We start from the raw sequence: 22561 nt of genomic DNA, 5'->3' as shown, positions 1-22561 counted from the left end.
GAGCTCAAAAAGCCAAAATAAGGAACTATGTGCTCACCAGTTGGGGAAGCAGATTTTTACTCCTGGAAAGTTCTTCCTTAAAACATTAAAAACCAGTCTAAAATGGAAGTTGATGCCTTGGGAGGTTGCGAGAGGTATCTAATAAATTTGCCAGGAAAATTGCAGAAGAGATTCCCATATGGATTGAATGGATGGGCTGGACCAAACCACTTTTTGATTCAATGCATTAAAAATTAATGATACCATAACATTTATTTACCCCCACTTTGTGTCGGGCACTTTACTTACATTGTCTCACTGAATCCTTAGAACCACACGATGAGGAAGGTGGTTATATACCTTTCACCCATCAGTAGGAGAGAAAGCTGGGTCCCCATCACACCCTCCCCTACCCCCGCCAGGCTGGTTTCCTCACATCCAGGGAGGTCCTCATATCATCTCCTTGCCTTGCTCATGCCAGTCCCACTGAAGAGAAGAAAACCAGAGCTTCTCTCAATCAGAACCCTGCAAAGCAATCACAGTACCTTTCCTTGGATCCCCACCTCTGCCCTGGTTGAGCTGTGTAAGCACAGACTTTAGAATTCAGGAGCCCTGGGCCCTGGGGACATCTGGTGCTGCTTGCTTTCCCATTGGATGGAAAACGTCAGCTTCCTCTTAATCCTTTCCCCAAACACTAATCCACCACGCCATGCTTAACCTTCACTCCGGGACAGAAGAGCACACACCTGTACTGAAATAAGGGTTCTGTGGACTCTGAGCCTTTCTCTGCAAGTTTTATCAAATGCAGATATAAAAGGTAACGAGATGGGATATGTGGTGTGTGCCCCAGGCCTGCACTCCTCAGCCCCTTTACGGCCCTTCTGAGGCTGTCCCAAATCCCCTTCTGCTCTGTCTGCGGCTCCCATGAGGGCAGGGACCCTGCCACAGTGCAGTCACCTCTGCACCCGGTATGTCAAAAGCATCTGACAACTATTCATTGAACAAAAGAAAAAAAATAGGCAATCAATCAAAAACATGCCTACAACGGGGGAAAACTGGACTTTCAGAGACCTGCAAATGTTAAAACTTTGTGATTAAAGGAAAGTCACAAAATACACACTGGGCGTCTACTGGGTCCAAGGCACTGTACCCAGGCCATGGGGACACACACAAAAGCAGCAGTGTGCAGTCCCCACTGAGCTGGAAGGAAAAGATAAACAGGTAACAAGCTGAATCTTTATCTTAAAGACCAATGCAGCATTTAAATAACAATGGGAATGCTTTCACAAAGCAGGATGTAATTGCCAAATGTATTATAGGAAGGAAAAAAGTCCCCATTTGTCTTCAGTTATATCCTTTCTAGGACAAAACAGGTATGAGCCTAGGAATAATCAAAAATCCACTGAAAATCACAACTGAACATACCCCACTGGAAAACATTTTCTCTGCCGCCATTTTTAAAAGTTTCAAGATGACAACCTGAAACATCACCTCCACCCCGGGTCTGTCCTGAACCCCTCTCCATGTATCACCCCAGGGCCCAGGGCTCCACAAGAAGAGTTGGGAGTCAGCTGCTGGGATCATTAGTGAGGCAAGTGCAACACTTTGCACCGAACTGGGTGATCTGTAAATGAAGGAAATTTATTTTTAACACTGTTATGATTTTGTTTAAAAACAAAAGGCATATGGGCGCCTGGGTGGCTCAGTTGGTTAAGCGACTGCCTTCGGCTCAGGTCATGATCCTGGAGTCCCAGGATCGAGTCCCGCATCGGGCTCCCTGCTCAGCAGGGAGTCTGCTTCTCCCTCTGACCCTCACCCCTCTCATTCTCTCTCTCAAATAAATAAATAAAATCTTTAAAAAAAAAAAAAGGCATACTAGAAGAAATTAAATATAGGAGTGAACAAAGAACTAAAGACTCCTTTCATATTTCATTGCCCTGAGATAACCCACAGTAATGTTTTGGTGCAACTTTCCAGAACACCTCCTTGTGATCCAACTATAACCCCAGCTCCCCCTCTTCAGGATGTGGAATGCGATTGGATATGAGGGTCGTGCAACTCCTCCACCCTGGGAAGAAATGCTTACAGGAGCCAGCAGTGATTTTCCCAAACTTTTGCAAGGGCTTCCTGAATCTTGCCCCACCTCCTGTAGGGCCGGTTCCTGCTGGATGACTAACCCTGCCCCAGGAAGGAAATGGGCCTAGCTAAAGACCAGGAGTTGGGCCTCATTAAATTGCAAAGATCAGGTGTGGACGGACACAGCCCTACCCTCTTGATTCTTAGCCCCCTCACCTCCAAGTTGCAGGTGCAGGACTCTACTGCTGCACTTGCAGTCACTGGGCACTGAGACCAGAGGCAGCCTGAGGGGTGAAGCAGGGCCAGCTGTCTCCCACTATCCCCCATGGGAAAGCACTTCTATCCACATGGCAGGGTAGCCCTGGGAAAATAACACGGAAGCCTCCACCTCCAGAGCACACCAGGAGACTCAGAACCTGCGGGCGGTGAGCCTCCCCCAAGTGATGTGTTACCAGATCCCAAGCCTCACACCATATGGACTCCAGGAAGCCAGGAGGCAGCTCTGCCTTCCCACTTCTGGAGTTGTGAGCAAGTTTCCAAGGGATGCTCAGAAGCAGAATGGGCATGGAAAGAAGAAACTACAAGTCAGAGCCCCAAGGCACACAGAGCTATCATCCCTCAGAGAGGAAACCCATGCCCAGAGAAGCTAAGACACCAGCTCAAGAGCTCAGAGCCACTGAGTAGAGCTTCAAATGCATGTCTGACTTTGATCTTCCTCTCACAAAGCTACCGGCAGCATTTTTCTCCACCTGAATCATTTAGTCCTCATTCTCTGGTCTGAAGAGTTTAACAGAAGACAGCTACCACACGTGGCTTTCTTTCCATGTAAAAATGAGCTCGGAGAACATTCCGGAGAGTTCAGGGTTCACGCGGCTCCAAAGGATCTGCGAGAAGAACTGGCCCTCGACACAACCAGCTGGAACATCACAATGATTGCCCCTGCAGGAGATGTATATAATAAAAATTGAATGCTGCAGCATGAACTTCATACATACTTGTCCTCTTGGTTTATTCATCAGAAATAATTATCTGTGCTTGCTTTCACAAGAGCACATATTTTATAGGGTACATTAAAATTTAATGGATTTTTAATAATATTGTAACTACCACAAGAGAAAAACTGGAAAAAGCCACACCACATGTCTTTGCGGCTGGTGGTTTGGCTCTAGAGCTGTAGAAAAAGAACAAATGTAGTGTGGAGGGGCGGCAGGGGAGGATGAGGAGCTCTGATGGAGACCACCCGGTGTCTGGTGTGAAAAATCGTACAGCTGACACCTGGCACGGGGGTCCTGTGCTAAGGGAGGGAGGTCGAGGAAGAGAAGATGCCAAGTTAACAAACTACCCTCAGTGGTCGATTCTGCTTGACTTGACCTGACTTTGGACAACCTGGGATCTAGTTCAGACACAGAAGGAAGCTAGTAATGGTCATGCGTAAAACAGACACTTCAATCATGGAAAGTCACGGGTAGGCCCCTGCCAACGGGACACAACTCTAGGGCCAGAAGAGATTCCAAACGTCATTGAGTACAACTTTAGAGAAAGGATAGCCAAGGCCCAGAGAAGGTAAATACTGCCCAAGATCGTAAAAAGGACCAGCAGGTAGGTCTTTATATCTCTATATGGGGCTTCTTCTATTCCCTTGCAGGGCCCACAGTAAAAGCGTATACTTAAAAACCAATGCTGATGGCAAAGACAATGGCCTCAAGTCTTCAGTAATCTGCTGGATTTCGAGGTCCACACTGCTTAGCCATTTCTGAGAGCCATTATTTTCCATGAGTCACCCAATGGTTTTTATTTTGATATGTATCACAAAAGATTACTCTAGTTTAATTTTTCAGGGTAAGTTTCCTCTCTCCCTTGAGGACTCAGACCCACGCATTTAAAAAACTCTTTACAGAGCCATGTCCTGTCCAGAGGTGCCTCGTAGAAAGCTCCTACGCTATGCCCAGTGCAGCTGCCCAGGGTCTCCTCATGTGTCACCAGCGCAGACACCACTATCTATTTCTGGCCGAGGAAAGAAACACGTGGTGTCCTGCCACCAATGATCCATCCACAGCCCGGCTGACTCACCCATTGTAATCCCAATGCCAAAAATAATACCTTGCCAAAATTACGGTTCCTAATCTTTGACAAAGTAATATCCAAATTAAAATGAAAAAAGGCTGAAATGTCAAGTGATGATGGTGACTTATCTCGTACTGATTTATATAATGCACCGCCCTCTTCGATGGGCAGATTTTTCCATGACATCAATTCAGGCAGCAAGCAGGTTTAATGATGACAATGACCACAGGAAAGCAAGCATGGGACCAGAGTTGGCTGGCCCTGGACTAGGAGCTTCCTTTGTCCCTCACCCTCTTTGTGCTATTGAGTGCATACCCTCATGCCCCTGAGCCTCATTTTCCTCATTGGTGACAATGGATGGAAGAATGCCCACCTGGCAGGGGTAGGGTAGGAATTATATATTTATATATTAATAAAAGCAACCAGCGGAGTGACTAGTACACAGCAGAGACCCAATTAAGGACAGCTGTTGGGGCACCTGGGTGGTTCAGTTGGTTAAGCGTCTGCCTTCAGCTCAGGTCATGATCCCAGGGTCCCGGGATCTAGCCCCACATCCCCACATCAGGCTCCTCGTGCTTGTACTCTCTCTCTGTCAAATAAATAAAATCTTAAAAAAAAAATAGAGAGCTGTTATTAAAAGTAGTGGGGCGCCTGGGTGGCTCAGTCAGTTGAGCATCTGCCTCTGGCTCAGGTTATGATCCTGGGGTCCTAGGATCGAGTCCCACACTGGGCAACCTGCTCAGCGGGGAGTCTCCTTCTCCTTCTGCCCCTCCCCCTGCTCACTCTCTCTCAAATAAATAAAATCTTTAAAAACAACACTTAGTATTTGCTATCCCTAAATATGATTGATAGTTGGTAGTTCCTTCCAGCTTTCAAATACAGAGCTCTAATAATAAATATGCCTACTATTAAACAATATTAAATATTAAACCTCTGTGTAACAGGAAAGCCCAAAATATGGAACACTGTTCCAGTACCTGCCCAACAGGCCTCCCGATGCCATCTCACCAACTTGTGATTTTTACTTATTTTGTAAATTGCTTGTTTTAGTAGAAGCACATTGTGCCTCCTTCTTAAAGGAAGTAGGAGGAGGAACAGAAGAAGAAGGAATGCAGAAGGAGAGAGAGAGGAAAGCCAAGAAGAGTCTAGAAGGTTCTACACATCCAGGCCTTGTCCCCCACTCCAACCGCTCCTGCCCATCCACCCACCGTCCTGTACAGGTCCCGAGCCTCCCACATGACCCAGGTCCACTCCCTGCCCAGTGAGTGGAGATACCAAGTCGGAGTAATCACATGCCCTCTCCGTGTCCACAGGCACTCCGACAGAAGGTGAGAAGGACCGCCTTGGGGCCATTAAGTGAGGACATTAAAAGCGCTGATGTAACTAAAACACATTAACCTGGAGAGGAAGCCAGGCTATAAGCTGCAGCCCCACCGACATCATAAAAAGTAAAGAGGCCTCAGTAATGGAACCAATGTTGCAGCCGTTGATATAAATTATACCTCGGAACAGGGGCGAAGGGGGTGGGATATAAAAATGGAACAAGTTCAAACTTCTTTTATTGTAATAGTCTCCAGTTGAGCATAATCACAAAGCTATAGTGCAATACGATTGCCAAAACTAGACAAACATCTGTGAGGTGGATTCATCTCAGAGGGGGCGCCGACAGCCTGTTATCATTAAAGCCGCGACGCGCACTCTGCGATTGAACTGCAGGCCGCCTTGTTACTGCGTTTGCGGAGGCAATTGTACCAGATGTTGGCAACTATCTTCAGATGGATGACAGGCACCGCACCTGCTGTGGAGGAAATTTAGCTCCTCGTTGGCCTCTCTGATTTGGGGGCAGGGAGGGAGGGCCAAGAAGAAGGGGCCCTTGCAGATACCCCATGGCGAGGCACTAACCCAAAGTGACCAGGACGGGAGGTTAAGCTCACCAGATGGGGGCCCGCCCACCCGCTCCCATTCAGCTCCTGGCACCAAAGATCCAGGAAAGGTCCGCGAGGTGCTGGAGGGAAGATGGAGAACTTGAGGAGGCCTCTCATCCAGGCAGGAGAAGACCAAGTTCTGCACAAATTGGCTCCCCTCAGCAGGTTGCTCTTGGTAACGGTCTCCGAGACTCTTCAAGAGATCCTAAATTTGAAACATGGCTATGGACATTAATCATCATTAAAAGGCAAACAGGCAATTTTCAAACCATGTCATGCTGACTCAGATAGAGACAAAGGCTCGGGAAGGGGGGAGAGCAGGGACGAGAGAGATAAATACCACCCATGCCACCATGGACAAATAAAAATCATGAGAGCCCATAATTCATTTTCCAGAGTGCCCTGAGCATCAGCCGCTAGTTATTTGGCAGAAATGATTCACTCCAAAGTCAGCAGGACCAATCCAGGCCTACCTTGCTGAGGGGTACTCTAGCAGAAAGACATGGATAAAATGCAACCGCAGACATCCCAGCCTCTGGAAGTGCAACCTGACCCCTCCTCAGCCGAGGGCGGTCAAGAGAACCACCCAGAGACTCCACAGACGGGTTCAGTCCTGGAGGGCTGAAGTCTTGCTGATGAGGTAAAGTCAAATCGTGTTTGCCCTTGCCAAAATGTTCTAATGAGGCCTCTCAGCTGGCCTTGGGGATTATTTCTGAACACATGGTGATTCTCCTTCCTCTTGGATAATCAAAGTTGAACCAGACACCTCGTACTCGACTCATTCTTGCTATGGTCGCTGAGGCAAGAGCACTGAATCCTGACAACTGCCCTCCAAGAGAGGCAGCAGCTGGGCCTCAGTGGCACCAGCAGGCCATCCGGGCCCTAGGGTGCCCCGGGACACGTGACCCAGGTTCCAAAGTTACTCTTGAACTTCAGTATCCTCCCCTCCAACACCCCTCCACATACGTCTACATGGCTTGGAGTGACAAACTGGTCTAGTCACAGCCAAAGAAATTCAACGGCTTGATCCAGCTAGTTGAAAAATATAACACGCATGTTAAATCTGAGTTTTCTACCTCTACTAGTAGCCCAGTTTGGGCTTACTCTCATACTTAGCCACAAAACAAAACGAAACATGCCTTTCAGCCTGTAATTAAGGTTGTTTTCATGTCCTTAGCCAATAAGAACTTCTTTGCTCTGTTAAAAAAACAACAACCAATACTTCAAAGTTCCTAGGACAGAAATGACAAATTTTCAGAGAAACACTTACTAGAGAATACAGAAATCAAGGCATCAATTTAATTTCACACTCTACCTGCCTTGGACTAATTTGTGTAAATTACATTTCATACCAAGAACCTCAGCCCACGTGACCACAATGGAGAAATAAGCAGCTTGCATCAAATTGAGTTTTTCAGGTGTAAGTATATAGCTCTTTTTAGTGTGTGAATGTTTAGCTCAAATTTCAAAGCAGGTTTTATATAAAAATTTCCAAGTGTTAATTTCCACATTTTCACCGACACGTCAGTGTCACTGGATTTTTACAGAGCTAAGGAGTGCAAATTAATCCGTGTGGATCTGGTTTTTTTCTTCTCTTAGAAAAATGATTATAACCAAACTCTCAGCTCATGGGCGTGAGTTAGCAGAGTGAAGGATCTGCTCCATGCAGCTGCACACAAGTTTCCATTTTGACCTTCCACATTCAGGAATGTGGTTGGACAAGTGGTGCGAGACGAGCAGGCCTTTGCACACATGTTCTCAGATGGGATCCTCTAGCCTGCGGCTGTCACAGCCACACGGAGCACTGAGCAGCGGCACCTGCCACGGAAGAAAAAGCAAGACCCCAGGATCATTCCTTGCCTGTCCACCATAATGTTCCTTGCATGTCTACCCTCTCTGACTGGCCATGTATTTGCAGCTCCTTACTCTGAAGAACTTTTCTAAATGGATGGGAGGGTCAGCGTGAAACCACACGATGTACCTTTCTGATGCACGTCTATACTGAAAGGGCCATTCTTCAAAAGGGGTATCCGTGTGCCCCCCAAATCAGTTTATGACGAACTCTAAAACTATCCACAGTCATATGGAATCCTTACTTTCTGTTGAGACTCAAGTTAGAGACTGGGAATGTCTGTAGCGGGAGACAGCAACTTACGGCTCACAGGCCAAACCCGGCCCGCTGCCTGTTTTTGTGAATAAAGTTTTATTGGAACACAGCCAGCACTCACTCATTTACATGCGCCTATGGCTTCACACCAAGAACCTCAGCCCATGCGACCACAATGGAGACGCTTTTGCGCTACAGCAGCACTGAGTCACTGAGACAGAGGCCATATGGCCCACAGATTCTAAAATCTTTACTATCTGGCCCTTTACAGTTTGTCAACCCCTCTTCTACATAAGCATGGTACTGGGAAGAATATGAATAAGAAAATGTGACTATGATTTCTTGAGACTGGAAGGGCTCAACACATATGAGAATGGTATTGCTTTTTGTTGCTTTAACGAAAAGAAAGGTATCTAGAAGGAACACACTTGATTTGGGACACTTTATACAAACTTTCCCTCCAGAGGTTACAAGCTATGGGTTTTGCAGAAAAACCACTAACTTCAACGATCATTTTGTCCTAGGTGCAATGCAGGAGTCATCTCTGTCAATTTCCTTGGGCTGCCGAATCCATTCGCCAGCAGGCCGCGGGTTAAATGCATCTAGGAAGCAATAATGAGGCTGAACATAACTGAGGCAGCCTGACTAATGCTCTCTGAAGCTCTCCAGCACTGAACAAACAGTGTCCACTGACCCGCCCATGGGTCAAACAAACTCTCTTGGCTTGTAGTTGCTGGTGGGGTCGAGGGATAAGATATCAGAGAGGAACTGCGAACTTGGCAAGAGGAAGAGACACTTCGAAATCCCAGGGCATATCCTCAGCAGTTCATATATTTGGGCAAGGAGAATGCAGGCATCTGATTTGAACTCTGCCTCCCCCTCTGCTCTCCAGCTGATGACAAAGTCAAACTCACTACTTCAAGGTCTCCTGACGTTAGCATTCTCCATTTGTTTCTTTCCAAAGTGGGCACAGTTAGGGCTGCTCTATCCAGGGGCAAGACACATGGGGGGGGGGGTGCTCCTCCCTAGTCTCCATGCCAACTGACAGAACCCAGAACGGCTGCCAAGAACCCTTTCCAGGTCAACACTCGGGTTGGTGCTGAAGCAAATGTTGACATAACCCACCTTCAAAGGCTGTTGTGGGGAACAGGCAAGATGGCAGTTGTGAAAGCAGGGGAGGCACAGAGGAGGAGCTCCCAGCAGCCACCACCCTCCCCACCCGTCGGTGATGGCTGGCAGGCTCCTGGCCTCCCCTCACTGCACTGCAGTTCTCTATACTGGCATCCCTACTCCTTGCCTATATTCCCCTCGTGGGCAGGGACCCTGCCTCACTGATCTCTATGAACCCAGCACGGTGTATAACACCTAGCAGGCACTCGAGATTTGGGTTACTGAATGGCAGGATGGCTGGACAAGCATCACCACCCCAGGTGGACAAGCAAGGACCATCCATCTCAGGACTTTTCAATAACGGCTGATGGAGACCTCTTTCCTCCCCTTCTGGCTGGCTCCATGGTCCCCAGCCAGCCACGGCTTTGCATCCTTAGGGCTCCTGAATACACCGTCCCCAGCCCCGCAGGAACTCCCCCACCCCACGACATGAAGCTCTCCCTGAGCACAGGCCTATGAGGCAGACGAGTTACAGTGAAGAGACTAAGAGGAATCAATGTAGGGCACCCCTCACAAGGCAACCCCAAAGTGAGAAGCCCTTCAAGGAAGTGGCGTTCAGTTAAATACAACCAGACGTGCCCTTGTTGAGAAGGGATGTTACAAACAGACAGCACTAGAAAAATCCCAGTCCACAAGAAGGCAGAAATTTCTATCAAACAGGCCATTTGAAATAACTTGCAAGTGAATTACGGCAGCTACTTCCTATGGGAGGGGAAATTATTTTAGGCGGCTTTCCAGTCCCATGTGCTGCTTTAATCTGAGTCATATGCAAGAAATATTTATTGAGGGTGGAAGTCTCCCCATAGGTGTGTTTTAAGTGCAGGCCGTGCTGAAGCGCTCCAGTTAGCTCTATAAAGCTGCCTTAAAAGAACATTTTTAATGCACTGTCTCATTTGCTTTAAACTGATTTCTCATTGCAAACAAACAAACCCCCTACAAATATCTGCTTTCCTGCATCCACGGCCTCTGCTGCCAGGCATGCACCGAGTACTTGGGGACGCCACCATTAAGATGGTGGTTTTCAATAGAAACTTGGCATTTATCATAGCGAGAGCATTATCTTCTCAACAGAAGCTGACAATTTGTCCTATTCCTCCCTTGAGAGAATCCAGTAAGATCGCATTTGCTTCCCCTGCATGCTGTTTCTCCTACTACAACATTTCTTTGCCTGGAAAGAAAATATTGTGACTCCTTGCCATATTCACTTCATTAGCATAAGAGGAAAAAAAGCCAAATCCTCCCATTGGCCTCCCCCAACAGTAGCTCCAGCTGGGCTAAATCTAGCAGGATCTTAGATGCAGGACTTCTGTGGTTCAGGATCTGTCACAGAACTGATGGTTACGGAGGCATGGGGGCAGAGACTGGGAGGGTCCAAGAAACAAGTCCCTTAGAAACTCAAGACCATCCATTCAGCATATAGGAAGGGCATCGTACAGATTACTGTAGAGAGTTTATAGGTGGGGGATGAACCTGGTGGAGGTCAGCAGTTTGGGACTTTAGATACACAGGGTGTGTGTGTGTGAGGAAGGAGGGGGGATGAATGTAGGGAGGGGACCCTATTACTCAACACCCATGTGACAGACACAGGGGAAACTTGTCTCCTTTTATTCTCACAGCCACCCTGTAAATAAAATTGTATCCCCACTTCAAGGACAAGAAGTGAGGCTCAAAAGAGCAAAATCACTGGCCCAAGGTCACAACCCTAAAAGCCAATGGCAGCATCCAGATTCAAGCTCAAGTCTACTTGAAAGTCCAGAATCATTCAACTCCATCCCACATAACAATTCCCAAGAGCCTGGCAATAAAATGCCAATGGCATCCCTCTGTTTTTTCGAGAGGGAAAAAAATGTACCCACAAACAAGTTCTCTCTATCCACAGCCAGATTTACCAACATCAGAGATGTTTGTGCTTTGGCTTAACGTTGTTGGACCTGTTTTTACTGCCCAGCCTGGATGATCACAGAACAAGTCTGGGGAAGAAGCTGCCCAGAGCCCGCCTACTGTTCCCACCCTGGGAGGATCCATGCATCTCTGAGCCAAGACGAATCCCACCACAGACCCTACTTGATAACTCCCTCTCAGCAGCCCCACTACTTTCTTTTTTTTTTGTTTGTTTTTTTGTTTTTTTGTTTTTTTGTTTTTAAAACAAGCTGTGGCCAGTTTTATTAAAGAAAAATTTTGCGTGATTTACTTTTCACCAGTCTGTTCTGGCATGCTTCGAATGATATCAGAATCACCTGGATCAATGATAGCCAGCGTGCATACTCTGTAGTATTTCCCACATGCTGTGCCCAATTCAATATTATTGCCACTGTAGTGATGGACACCAGTTTTGGCCAACATGGCATAGTATTCTATTTCAGATTTCCTCAAGGCTGGGCAGTTGTTGGCGAGGATGACCAGTTTCGCTTTGCCATGTCTGATCATTTTCAGAGTCTGCTTGTACCCCAGCACGTACTTTCCACTTTTCATAACAAGCTGGAGCCTAGAGTTGATCGACTCCAGCGACTTTTTCGTCTTCTTTGCGGCCACCATCTTCCTGTCTTAGATGCGGGACGGCCCCAACCAAAACCAGCCGCCAAAATCAGCCCCACTACTTTCTAAGACCAAAGACAGAAAGAAGAGCAGGGGAGACGGTGAGACATGAAGAGATATACCCTGTTCTTACTCCCCTCTCAACCGTCCCTTTGCCAGGACAGCTGTGTCTACCCCTTACACCAAGACCCACCTGAGAAGCTACCTGCTCTGTACAAGGCCATGCTTGCCAGCTCCACCCTGCCCAGATAGTCCCTTAGTTCTATTAAACTTTTACTGCAGGGTAGAAATAGCTCATTTAGGGGGACCTGACTGGCTCAGTCAATAGAGCGTGTGACTCTTGATCTCGGGGTTGTGAGTTCAAGCCCCACGCTGGATGCAGAGATGACTTAAAAATAAAATCTTAAAGGGGTGCCTGGCTGGCTTAATCGGTGGAGCATGTGACTCTTGATCTTGGGGTTGTAGGTTTGGCCCCATGTTGGGTGTAGAGATTGCTTAAAAATAAAATCCTTAAAAGATATAAAATAAAATCTTAAAAAAAAAAAAAAAAAAGCTCATTTGTCCCGGATTCAGGGGAATGACAGGTTCCATGTAAAGAAATGCTCCAGATAATTGAATATATTCTCTTAAAGGCTCATTTTTAAAAAGAAAAATTGTAATTTTACCATTTGAAACTCCTTCTCCAATGACTGGCACAGCTCTGCCCTCTAATACAGAGGGCCCATTCATTCTGTCACTATTTGCTGAGCACCAACTACTGCCCAGGCCCTGGGACAGTCCTGGTGCTACACGGTGAGTAAACAGATCCCGCTCTACGTTGGTGGAACTGACAGTCTACTCGGGGCAAAGAGGGTACTCGCGTTTGACTTTTCTCTTGATACACTAAGATTCCCGTTATGGGTTCTCTCAGCTCTTGGTTTGTTTTCTTTATGATACAATTTGTAATTACTTTTGGTATTTACTTGTTTGCTCTTGGCTGGTCCTCCCCGACCCCATCCTAAAACTCAAGCCACAAGTAAGCAGGGATCTTGTCTCTTTCGTTCACTGAGGCACCCTTGGCTCCTAGCTCAGTGCCTGGCATTCGGAAGAGAATCAAGATCTGGTGAATGAATCAATGAACAATGAATGATGCACGAGGCTGTAGAAAAGATGCCTTCTGGACCTAATGAGGAAGGATGGCTATTTCCCTGCACTAAATGGTCCCACAATGTGGTACTTCGAAAGATCTACGTCTTTTTGTTTTTATAGGGTTTTTTCCCCTCTTCTTTACACTGAGCTTATTAACATCTTCCCACCCCTTAATAATTGCTATAAATTCAAAACCAGAAAAACAAGCTTATTAGAATCACATGAAAAAGAAAAGGAAAAAAAAACTTAAATGAGGATGTAAAAAGCTCTCTCAAGAGGCTAAATAAACTCAATAAACACGCCAGTGGATCAATACATATAAATATATTTTGATAAACATCAGCTAAATGATATTGGGCCAATTTCCAGACACGATCTCCTACCCCCCCACACACACAAAAGTTTAATTATTCAAACAAGTTTAAAGAGTTCAGCTAGCAGGGTCCAACCAGAAGAATTCTCTTCTGGCCCACATCAGTTCAGCATTTTCCATCAAAGCCAGAGCAACTCGAGGTTAATTCCACACACTGGAAGCACCAGGGTAGCTGGAATAAATTGGAAGTATGTGCCATAGACATTTACAAGACACTGAATCTTCCTCTTTAGGCTGAGAGGATCCAGGAAAGACTTTGCACTGTGTGTTATCCCCAAGGTGGGGGGGGCGGGGGGCACACTGAGTGGTAAGCCCACCCAGAGGACAGATGGGAAAGAAGTAAGAGCCTGTGGCCTGTACGTGCATGTATGTGCTTGCACACGCACCCAAGTCAGGGCTACTGCTGGATAGGACGGGAGAGGCAATTCCAGAGGCTGAACCTGGGTCTCAAAGGATAAAAATTACAGCAGCTGATATTTCTAATATTTACAAAGCACTTGCTCTATTTCTGGCAGAATGCTAAGAACTTATAATATAGGTATTAGTTCATTTTTTTTTTTAAGATTTATTTTACTTTTAGAGAGAGAGAGAGGGTGCACACACGGGAGGGGCAGAGGGAGAGGAAGAGAGAATCTCAAGCAGACTCCACGCTGACCTTGGAGCCCGATGGGGCCCAATCCCACGACCCTGAGAGCGTCACCTGAGCTGAAACCAAGAGTTGGCCGCTCAGTCGACTGTGTCACCCAGGCGTCCCTATGTACTAGTTCATTTAATCATCGTGTCGATCCTGTGGGGTAAGTACCATCCTTATTTCCATTCTACACATAAAGAAACTGAGGTAGAAAGACGTTAAATGACCCGCCCAAGGTTACAGAGCTAATAAACAGGTGAACTGGATTTGGTATCAGACAGTCCGAGTATAAAAATTCCACGCCCTTATTACTAGGCATTAAGCTAAACCAGGGGGTCAGCAACTGTGGCTGAGGGCCAAACCCAGCAGCCTTCTGGGTTTTGTAAATAAAGTTTTATTGGAACACAGCCACAGCCATTTGTTTTCATACTGTCTCCGGCTGCTGTCATTGACACTACAGTGGCAGAGCTGAATGGTTGTGAGCGACCATCTGGGCCACAAAACCGAAAATAGTTATTATCCGGCCCTTTACAGAGAAAGTATGCCAACCCCTATGCTAAACAGTAGTAATTCTCAATGTTTCTACCCAAGTGCTCCTAATGGTCAAGGAAATTATGGGACAGCCCAGAATGACTGGGGACAGGGGCCAATGCAGCCAGCAGCTCTCCCGAAATGTCTCCAAGTCTCATGGTTTTTTCAAACACAATTATGCAAAGTTTGCATTCTGTACCATAATATTTCTTCTAATATAATATGTCGAAAACAAACAACCATAAAGTCATCGCTTCCTGAGAAAGGTACCACTGTAATCCTACGGCACCGTGCACCGCGGGTCCTGGCACCCCAGACACCCAAGGGAGGCGGCCCCGCAGGAGCGGCTCAGGGGTAACAGCAAACCGCAGGACCTCCGCACCTCGGTCCCTACTGCAGTCCCATGGAGGTGTCCGGAGCAGGTCATTTACACTCCCCCAGCCCTCCTTTCCTAACTTTCACACGAGATCATCCTCCTCCCACACGGGGCTGTTTGGACGGAGACAAATCAAAAGACACTCAAAAGCTGTCAGCAACCAAGAATCTCTGAATCCGAGCACAGATGCCAACTTGGAAGGAAGAGCTATGACGCCAAGAAATCCTCCTTTTTTGCTACTGGAACACATATATCAGGGCGCCCAGGTGGCTCAGTTAAGCATCTGCCTTTGGCTCAGGTCATGATCCCAGGGTCCTGGGATGGAGCCCCGCATCGGGCTCCTTGCTCAGTGAGGAGTCGGCTTCTCCCTCTCCCTCCTCCTCTCCCCCCACATGTGTTCTCTCTCTCTCTCTCTCAAAGAAATAAATAAAATCTTAAAAAAAAAAAAAAGCACACATATATCAATAAAAGAAATGGGCTAGTCTTTTTAAAAGATAAAAATTTTGGGCGCCTGGGTGGCTCAGTTGGTTAAGCGACTGCCTTCGGCTCAGGTCACGATCCCGGAGTCCTGGGATCGAGTCCCACATCGGGCTCCCGGCTCAGCAGGGAGCCTGCGTCTCCCTCTGACCCTATCCCCTCTCATGCTGTTTCTCTCTCTCTCTCTCTCTCAAATAAATAAATAAAATCTTTAAAAAAATAAATAAATAAAATATAAAAATTTTTAAAAAGTGTTTCCATATTAGAGAATCGGCCAAGTCCCTCACTGGCTCCTCCAGCACACCGCTGCCTGGTGCTCACCCTACCCTCTACCATTCCCTAAGAAAGCTGAGAATGAGATCGGGAAGGCCACCTCTGGTCAGCCCATACTCTTATTTATGTTCCCTAAAGTGAAAAGCCCCCTAAACTGTTTTGGTTTTCTCTAAATACTAACAGTCTGCAAACAATAAGCAAGTCTGAAAATATTTACCTCCACTGCCAATCATAAAAGACCGTTAGCAAACTCAATGACCAAAAATCTCTAATTTACAACTAATCCGATTGCGCAAATTGCATCTTCTACTACAGACCACCTAAAAAACGACTTCCTGTAAACAAACCACTCTGCTGGGTTTCTCTAATCGAATTAAATCCTTATTTTGCTCTTTAACTATAAGGAATTCACTTTTCTCGACACGGGGCAGAATTTTTTTATTTTCAAGAGATGGAAGAAATAATCCCCAAGTAGGAGCCCAGATAGGAACCCAAAGGGTCCTACACTCCAAGTAAATGACCAGCTGTCCCTTGCTGCAGGGCTGTGGGTCTGTCTGTCCCTTAACACTTACTGGCCTGTGGGAGTGCAGGAAGGCAGACTGTAAAATGGATCTGAAGTAAGCATGCTGGAAGACACAGGAAGGAATATTTAAATCTGCCTGGAGGTGGTCCAAGAAGGTTTCATCCCTTTAGGAGTTGCAGGCCAAGTATCTCCACTTTCCCACCTCCCCTTTATGCAGGTAACCAACTCATTCTGGTCTGTATGCCCTGAGTTCCCGGAAACTCCTCAGTCCTAGGCAAACCAGGACAGCTGGTCACCCTACCTTTACCCAGCCCTGCTCTTCTCCCTACAGTCAGGAATCCGTCAATACTATTCACTGGTTGCCTGCAGTGCACTGCCTCCCACCACCCACCCCATACCGGCAACAAGGAATCATCCAACCCTTCCATAGCCCCTCCACCCAGATTCTTCCATCCTGGAGATGGCCTCGTCCCACAAACGCCCCACCAAGAAGAAAGAACCATCACCCGGGCGGCGGAAGGTATGTGGACTCATGGCAAAACAAATCCCACTCTGCCAGGGACTCCACTCTAGGAGGACAGCACCAAGTGGAGAAAAATGGAAACGGGGTATAAAATTCAATCTATCAAATCTCCTATTTATTTTATGCAAAGTTTTCCTGGTGCTTATTAATACCAGCTTTCCCTCTACCATTTAATCTCTGCTTCCATTTCATTCTTGGAGGCCTGTGATTATTCTAATTCAGCATTTGGATGACTTCATTTCCGCTCAAGTACACCCAGGTCAACTTGGATAGAAAAGAAAGAGGAGGAGAAGCAAAATAATCAGCTAAAAGCTATTAAATATCAGCCGTGTGCCTCATGATTGGTTTTAAAGGCAGTGGTGAGGTTAGCAACAGTCAGAAACTCAACCCTTCTGCCTCTTCCTGCATATCAACATTTTTCTGGGGCTCTCACTCTTATGGCTTCGAATGTAAATAAAGCCCGGATTGGCAGCCCACTTGGAGCTAATTCACAAATACCAAGTCTGAATATACAGAGCTGTAAAAATTTAGAGGGTGGTAACTTGACAGATCCGGCCCTTCTACAGAGAGACTAATTCTCAGAGGACAAAAGAAGGGGGGTGGGGGGAAAGGAGAAGAAAAAGAAAGAAAAGCAAAGCATACACAACCCATGTAATGGGGTATCCAATTGACGGGGTGGGGGGTGGGCAGGAATCTCCATATCAATGTTCACTCCACCAAACAATGGAATTCCATTTCTATGCCAAGTCTAAATGAACTGAGCTTTCTCTTCCGTAAGAACCACTCCTTGCACCCACTGGCACAAGCTCGAACCGCGATTTCTCAGACACTTGCCGTTCCCACTGAAGTACGTCCAGGGGGAGAAAGGCTTTCTTTCTCATGCTAACAGCTCCATTGTAAGTGACATCTTCAGAGGCTGCCAGGAGGGCTCTGGGAAGGTGAGCTGGTGGAGGTGCTTAAAACCCCTTCTCCACCAACCCTCCCAGGCTCATTAACTCCTCCCTGTCCTGGGCCTCCCCCTTCTTGGGCCCCCTAGAAAAATTAAATCAAGCTCCACCATCCTGGGAAAGCCCAGTTAAATAGCCATGCCAGAAAGTTCGGGCCTGGTTCCTCTACCTACTATGCATGTGAAGCATGGAATTTGATTAACATAATCTCAAAGTTTTCCCAGCTTGCTACCCAGAAGGCATCCTGTTTTGCTATTTGTATATTTTAAAACACTGTTAACAGAGCAATAATAATGTCTGATGCATTTGCCCAACAACAACTGGCTATATTTTATACACTAAAAAGGAAATGTGAAGTTTTCCTAGAAACCTACTATTTCAGGAGCCCCTTTTTTTAAGCAAGAGAAAAGGAGAGGAGAGGGGAGAAGAGGTAAGAAAAGAAAAGAAAAGGCAGAATTTATTAAGTCTGATTGTGAGGTTGGAGTGCTCAATTAATTTCTAACTCGCCTCACTCCACTGGCTGCAACAGAAATCGGTCTCCATTATGGAGGAAAAAGTTCATCAGGAAAACACGAAGTTGTTTTGTTTGGTAGGAGGGTTTACCTGCAAAGCCCAAGGATCACGTTACTTGTGGGTACTGCTTGTTTGCTTGCTGCCACCTGGCCTAGGAAGCTGAGGCAGGCAGATGAGGGAGGTTCTCCTGCGGCTAACTGCGCCTCTTTGCACTCAGCAGCTCTATCCGGGGTCAGAGGGCAAATAAAGTCCCCTCCCCCATATGACACACTTCCGAAGGGAGAGACTGACACAAACCAGACAGAGAATTAATAAAACATGAGGACAGTGTTGGCCTTGTTCTGGGTTATTACAGGAAGAAAACTGAACACAAAAGTAGCCTTCAGCAAGGCCAGCCAGGGAGGGGAGAGCAACGGGGGCCCTTCCTGGCCCACTCCACAGCTGTAACTCAAGAAGGTCTGAGGAACATCAAGGCTCTCCAGAGCAAAGGCCAGCAGAGGACAGGCGAGGAGTGGTCACACTGGCCACCTTCCAGTCGGTCAACCTGGACAAACCACCTCAGAAGACAAAGGCCTCCTGGGAGCTTTGGTGCCCACAAAGGACAGACGGGGACTTTTGTTTTCCAGGCCTGGTCTGAGCAAACCACATACCGCATGGAGCTCCATTTATCTACAACACACATGTGGAAGTGATAAAACATTACCTCAGAATCACAGTCCACCGTCAGGAACACGGTGAAGTTGCTTATTTATTTTCTCCCGAATCTCTTGCCTTTCAAATTTCAAAGGCTTTCTAATATTTTTATGTTAGCTCTTCCTCTCCTCACACACACAGTATCAAAAGGACTCTCTGAGCAGTGGCCACGAACACCCCACCTGCACATACAACCCGGGGCGAGGAAATCATCGGTGTCAAACACTTCCTTCCAGCGCACCCTCCGACCATCCCACACACAGGCGGGATAAATGAAAAGATCCCACCATATCAAAAGCCAATTCATTCTTATTTTCAATTTTTTTTCTTCTCCAAAAGACTTCAAGCACCATTCTCTGTAGCTCAAGTTCACTTTTAGAGGCCCACACACAACCCCACTCCAACAAAAGGACTCCGGAGGACCCTTTTCACCTCATTTCCACAGGGCTCCCCTTTGATGGGACCTAAAGAGCTCTAGCTCTCCAAATCCCGTTTCCCTGAAGTCCTCCTCTTGCCGTCCACCACAGGAGACCAGAGGGGCTGGCCCAGGAAGGGGTTAAAGCCCTCATGTCAAACCGCAAACTCGGGCACTGGCCCAGAAGGGACATGGGAACCAGGGCAGTGGAGTGATAAAGGCCGGATTGTAGCAGCCCACTGAATTGGAAATGACTTGTAGGCCTAATGAAACAGAACTTTGGCAGTAAAACAGAATGAAAGGAATGAGACAATAAAAGGCTGGAACAAAGGGTGCAGAGTCGTTTCAGCTTAGCAAAATAAGCTCACTTTGTTGGTGGGGAAAGCCAAAGCCGATTAGGATAAACCAACGACTGAGCGTAAGTCTTCCAAACTAATTACACAGTTCACCATGTGAAGTATAATTGGAAGCCTCCAGATGCGGGCTGCTTTGCTTTCACAGGAGTTCTATAAAGTGAGAATTACCTAGTGAGCTCGGCACTGAGCAGCCCTATCATCGAGGTGAACAGCTGAAAGGTGCAGAACTGCTCCATCCGGGACGAAGCCGAGAATTCATTAAGTTTAAAGGCCTCTTTTTGATCTCCAAAATCCTATAAGTGAGAATTTAAGAAACCGGTACTTGAAGGAGGGGCCGAAAGGGGAGAAGGAGGAAACCCACGCACATGGAGCTTCTTTGATCCCAGTGCTTTTTAATTACCAAGCTGGGCTCTTCTGGATGGCTATGTGGGGAGCAGGGTGGTGAACCCTCCGAGCGATTGTCTGGGTCTGTACGTGCCTATCAAGAGCATCATTCACGTGCCACTTTCTGGAATGGTCTGCGTACATCATTCCTGGACGTATGAAAATCGTGAGCACAGATAACGTCCACTAGGAAACCTGATGCAGTGAAATAAATTACCGCACATCAACATTCTTGACAAATGAACAAAACCTGCTCACTCAGAGTATAGGGGCTGCTTCGTGGTAAAGTAGGAGACGGGGTTTTTATAAACGGTGAAAAGAGGCTAGATGGTACAAAAATGAATGACTATCTGGGCTCTCCCCAGCATGCGCTTGTGTGATCTTGGACAACTCATGACCTTCTTCCACATCAGTTTGGTCATCTACATGATAGATACTCCACCTATCTTGCTTGACAGCTTTGAGAATCAGATTTTAAAATGCATCAAAAAGCTTAGCACAAAGCATACATCCCTCAAAGTCAGAAACATCAACTCATAGCAAAAGAATCTTTGTAGTAAAATCTGAACTTCACAAAGTCTGAGTCTTCATTAATTTAGATCTAGCACATGTAATAAGGAGGTGGAAATACTCTACAGATCCCTGGATCTTACTCATAGGATGAAGATTCTGGTTTATAAATAGCACCTTTTTCCAAATAGAGAATCCCTTCACTGTTTTTGCATCTTGCAGGCCAGAAATTAACTCTACCACAGTTATGACAGTTTCACTTATTATATCATGCTCATTGCTATTGATAATATCTTGTTTTGGTTACAGTCTATGGATACCTTAGATAGATACCTATCTATTCTTATACCCCACTTATGTATGTTTATTTTTTTTTGAAGATTTATTTATTTGAGAGCGAGATACCATGCACGAACAGGGGGAGGGGAAGAGGGAGAGGGAGAAGCAGACTCCCTGATGAGCAGGGAGGAGCCCAATGCAGGGCAATCCCAGGACCCCGGGATCATGACCTGAGCCGAAGGCAGACGCCCAACCAACTGAGCCACCCAGGTGCCCCTGTGTGTTTAAACACACTTTCTAGATTATTGAATTTTCAAGCCTGAAACCAACCTTAGGAATAACTTAGTCCAGGGTTGGCAAATTATGGCCCACAGGACAAAAGTGGCCCACCACCTATATTTATAAATAAAGTTTTATTGGAACACAGCCACATCCAATAATGGATTGGCCATAGCTGCTTCCTCCATACAAAAGCAGAACTAAATAGTTGTGATAGAGACCATATGTTCTGTAAAGCCAAAAACATATACTATCTGACCCTTTTCAACTTTTCCAACTCCTTCCCTTAGAGGAGAAACTGAGACCAGAAAAGAAATGGCCTGTTAAGGTGTCACAGTGGGGACACTGCACAGGCAGGCCCAGCACGAGGGCCTGGAATACTTCTCCTTACTTTCCTCTAATGACAGCATCAGGACAGCTACCCAGGGGGTGAGGATGGCCATCCAAGTGGGCAGAATCCTTATGCCAATGGCCACACTTCATAATCTCATCTTAAATATAAATAAGTAATGACATCCCTAACTAGGGTGGTGGGGGTAAGTTTCAGGGAGGAAGGTGGGAGAAAAGCACAAAAGAGTTTACAAACCTCCAATTTGAGTTATTTAAAGCTCTCGGTGTGTCATTCTGCCCCCACTCCACTTACAGTAATGACATATTTAAACTCTCTTAGCCCAGCCCCATGATAGCAGTCTTACCCATCTTGATTGCCACCTGAAATAAACAGTCGAAGCAGCGGCCGCCTCAGGCACGATGGGAAGAGGGAGAGGAGAGAGGAATGACAACGAGGGAAACCTAAAACACGGGTGGCAAACCCAGAATGGAGGCGTGGAAGGATGGAAAGTTCTGGATGTGGAGGACGAGGAAGTAGGGTGTGAATTCTGGCTGTTATCCTGCCTTACCTGGGTGACGTTCCTTGAGACTTAACCTCTCTGACCTTACTGCTCACCTTTGTCAAAGGGCTGGATGACACCAAAATCCACCGTGCAGATGAGATGAGGGGCCCTATGTCTAGTTCCCAGCACTGTCCCCAGCCCATGGATGGACACAGTCTCTTCCTTTCTTTTGCATCCTCCCCACCCTAAGCCCATCTTGTGAATTGATCCGAGGTTGGAACAGGGCCCACAGTTCAGGTTCTGTTAACAGACAAGCCTGGAGGGGAAGTCTGCATCCAGCTCTACCTTTCGGAGGTGACCTTGAGTCAAAGACTCAATCCCGCCTAGACTCCATTTAACAAGCTACAGAATGGGCAGTACCCCTACCAGCCTCCCAGAGAAGAATTAAATGAGATAATATAAGTCAATGGCCTAGCCCAGGACTCAACACAGTACATACTCACTAATAAAATTCCACCTCGCTAATTTGCCATTAACCAACTAAAAAGGGCCCCAAACAACTTTACCGACGGGAATGTGTACAAGTATGTGAGTCTAGCTGACACAAGTGTGTGTGTGTTCGGTTTTGTTCAACCAGAATATAAACTACTGAAGGGCAGAG

General features: G+C 46.6%; 2 protein-coding genes across 8 annotated transcripts in view; both read right to left on the bottom strand.

Moving 5' to 3' along the window:
• Nucleotides 1–22561, bottom strand: part of MSI2 (musashi RNA binding protein 2) — a 387828-nt gene that overhangs the window by 234206 nt on the left and 131061 nt on the right. Inside the window, exon 7 of one of the 7 annotated variants that reach the window (XM_031024305.2) lies at nucleotides 5661–6249. The exons of the other annotated variants lie outside the window; for them this stretch is intronic. Coding sequence (XP_030880165.1) covers nucleotides 5845–6249 — 405 coding nt within the window. The 3' untranslated portion in view covers nucleotides 5661–5844. Of the gene's footprint in view, nucleotides 1–5660; nucleotides 6250–22561 lie in introns of those variants that run through there. 7 annotated transcript variants of the gene reach the window in all.
• Nucleotides 11473–11929, bottom strand: LOC102748728 (large ribosomal subunit protein eL30). The gene has a single exon (XM_031024311.2). It carries the CDS (start codon nucleotides 11854–11856, stop codon nucleotides 11509–11511), a length of 348 nt encoding a protein of 115 aa, XP_030880171.1. The 5' UTR covers nucleotides 11857–11929; the 3' UTR covers nucleotides 11473–11508.

This window comes from Leptonychotes weddellii, chromosome 15 (genome assembly GCF_054177405.1).
Source record: "Leptonychotes weddellii isolate Sample4059 chromosome 15, ASM5417740v2, whole genome shotgun sequence".
Classification (NCBI taxonomy): Eukaryota; Metazoa; Chordata; class Mammalia; order Carnivora; family Phocidae; genus Leptonychotes; species Leptonychotes weddellii.
This window is presented reverse-complemented; position numbering and strand designations above follow the sequence as displayed.

What these genes read in the sequence shown, in the direction of transcription:
- LOC102748728 (XM_031024311.2), bottom strand. Translation starts at nt 11,856, where the DNA reads ATGGTGGCCGCAAAGAAGACGAAAAAGTCGCTGGAGTCGATCAACTCT.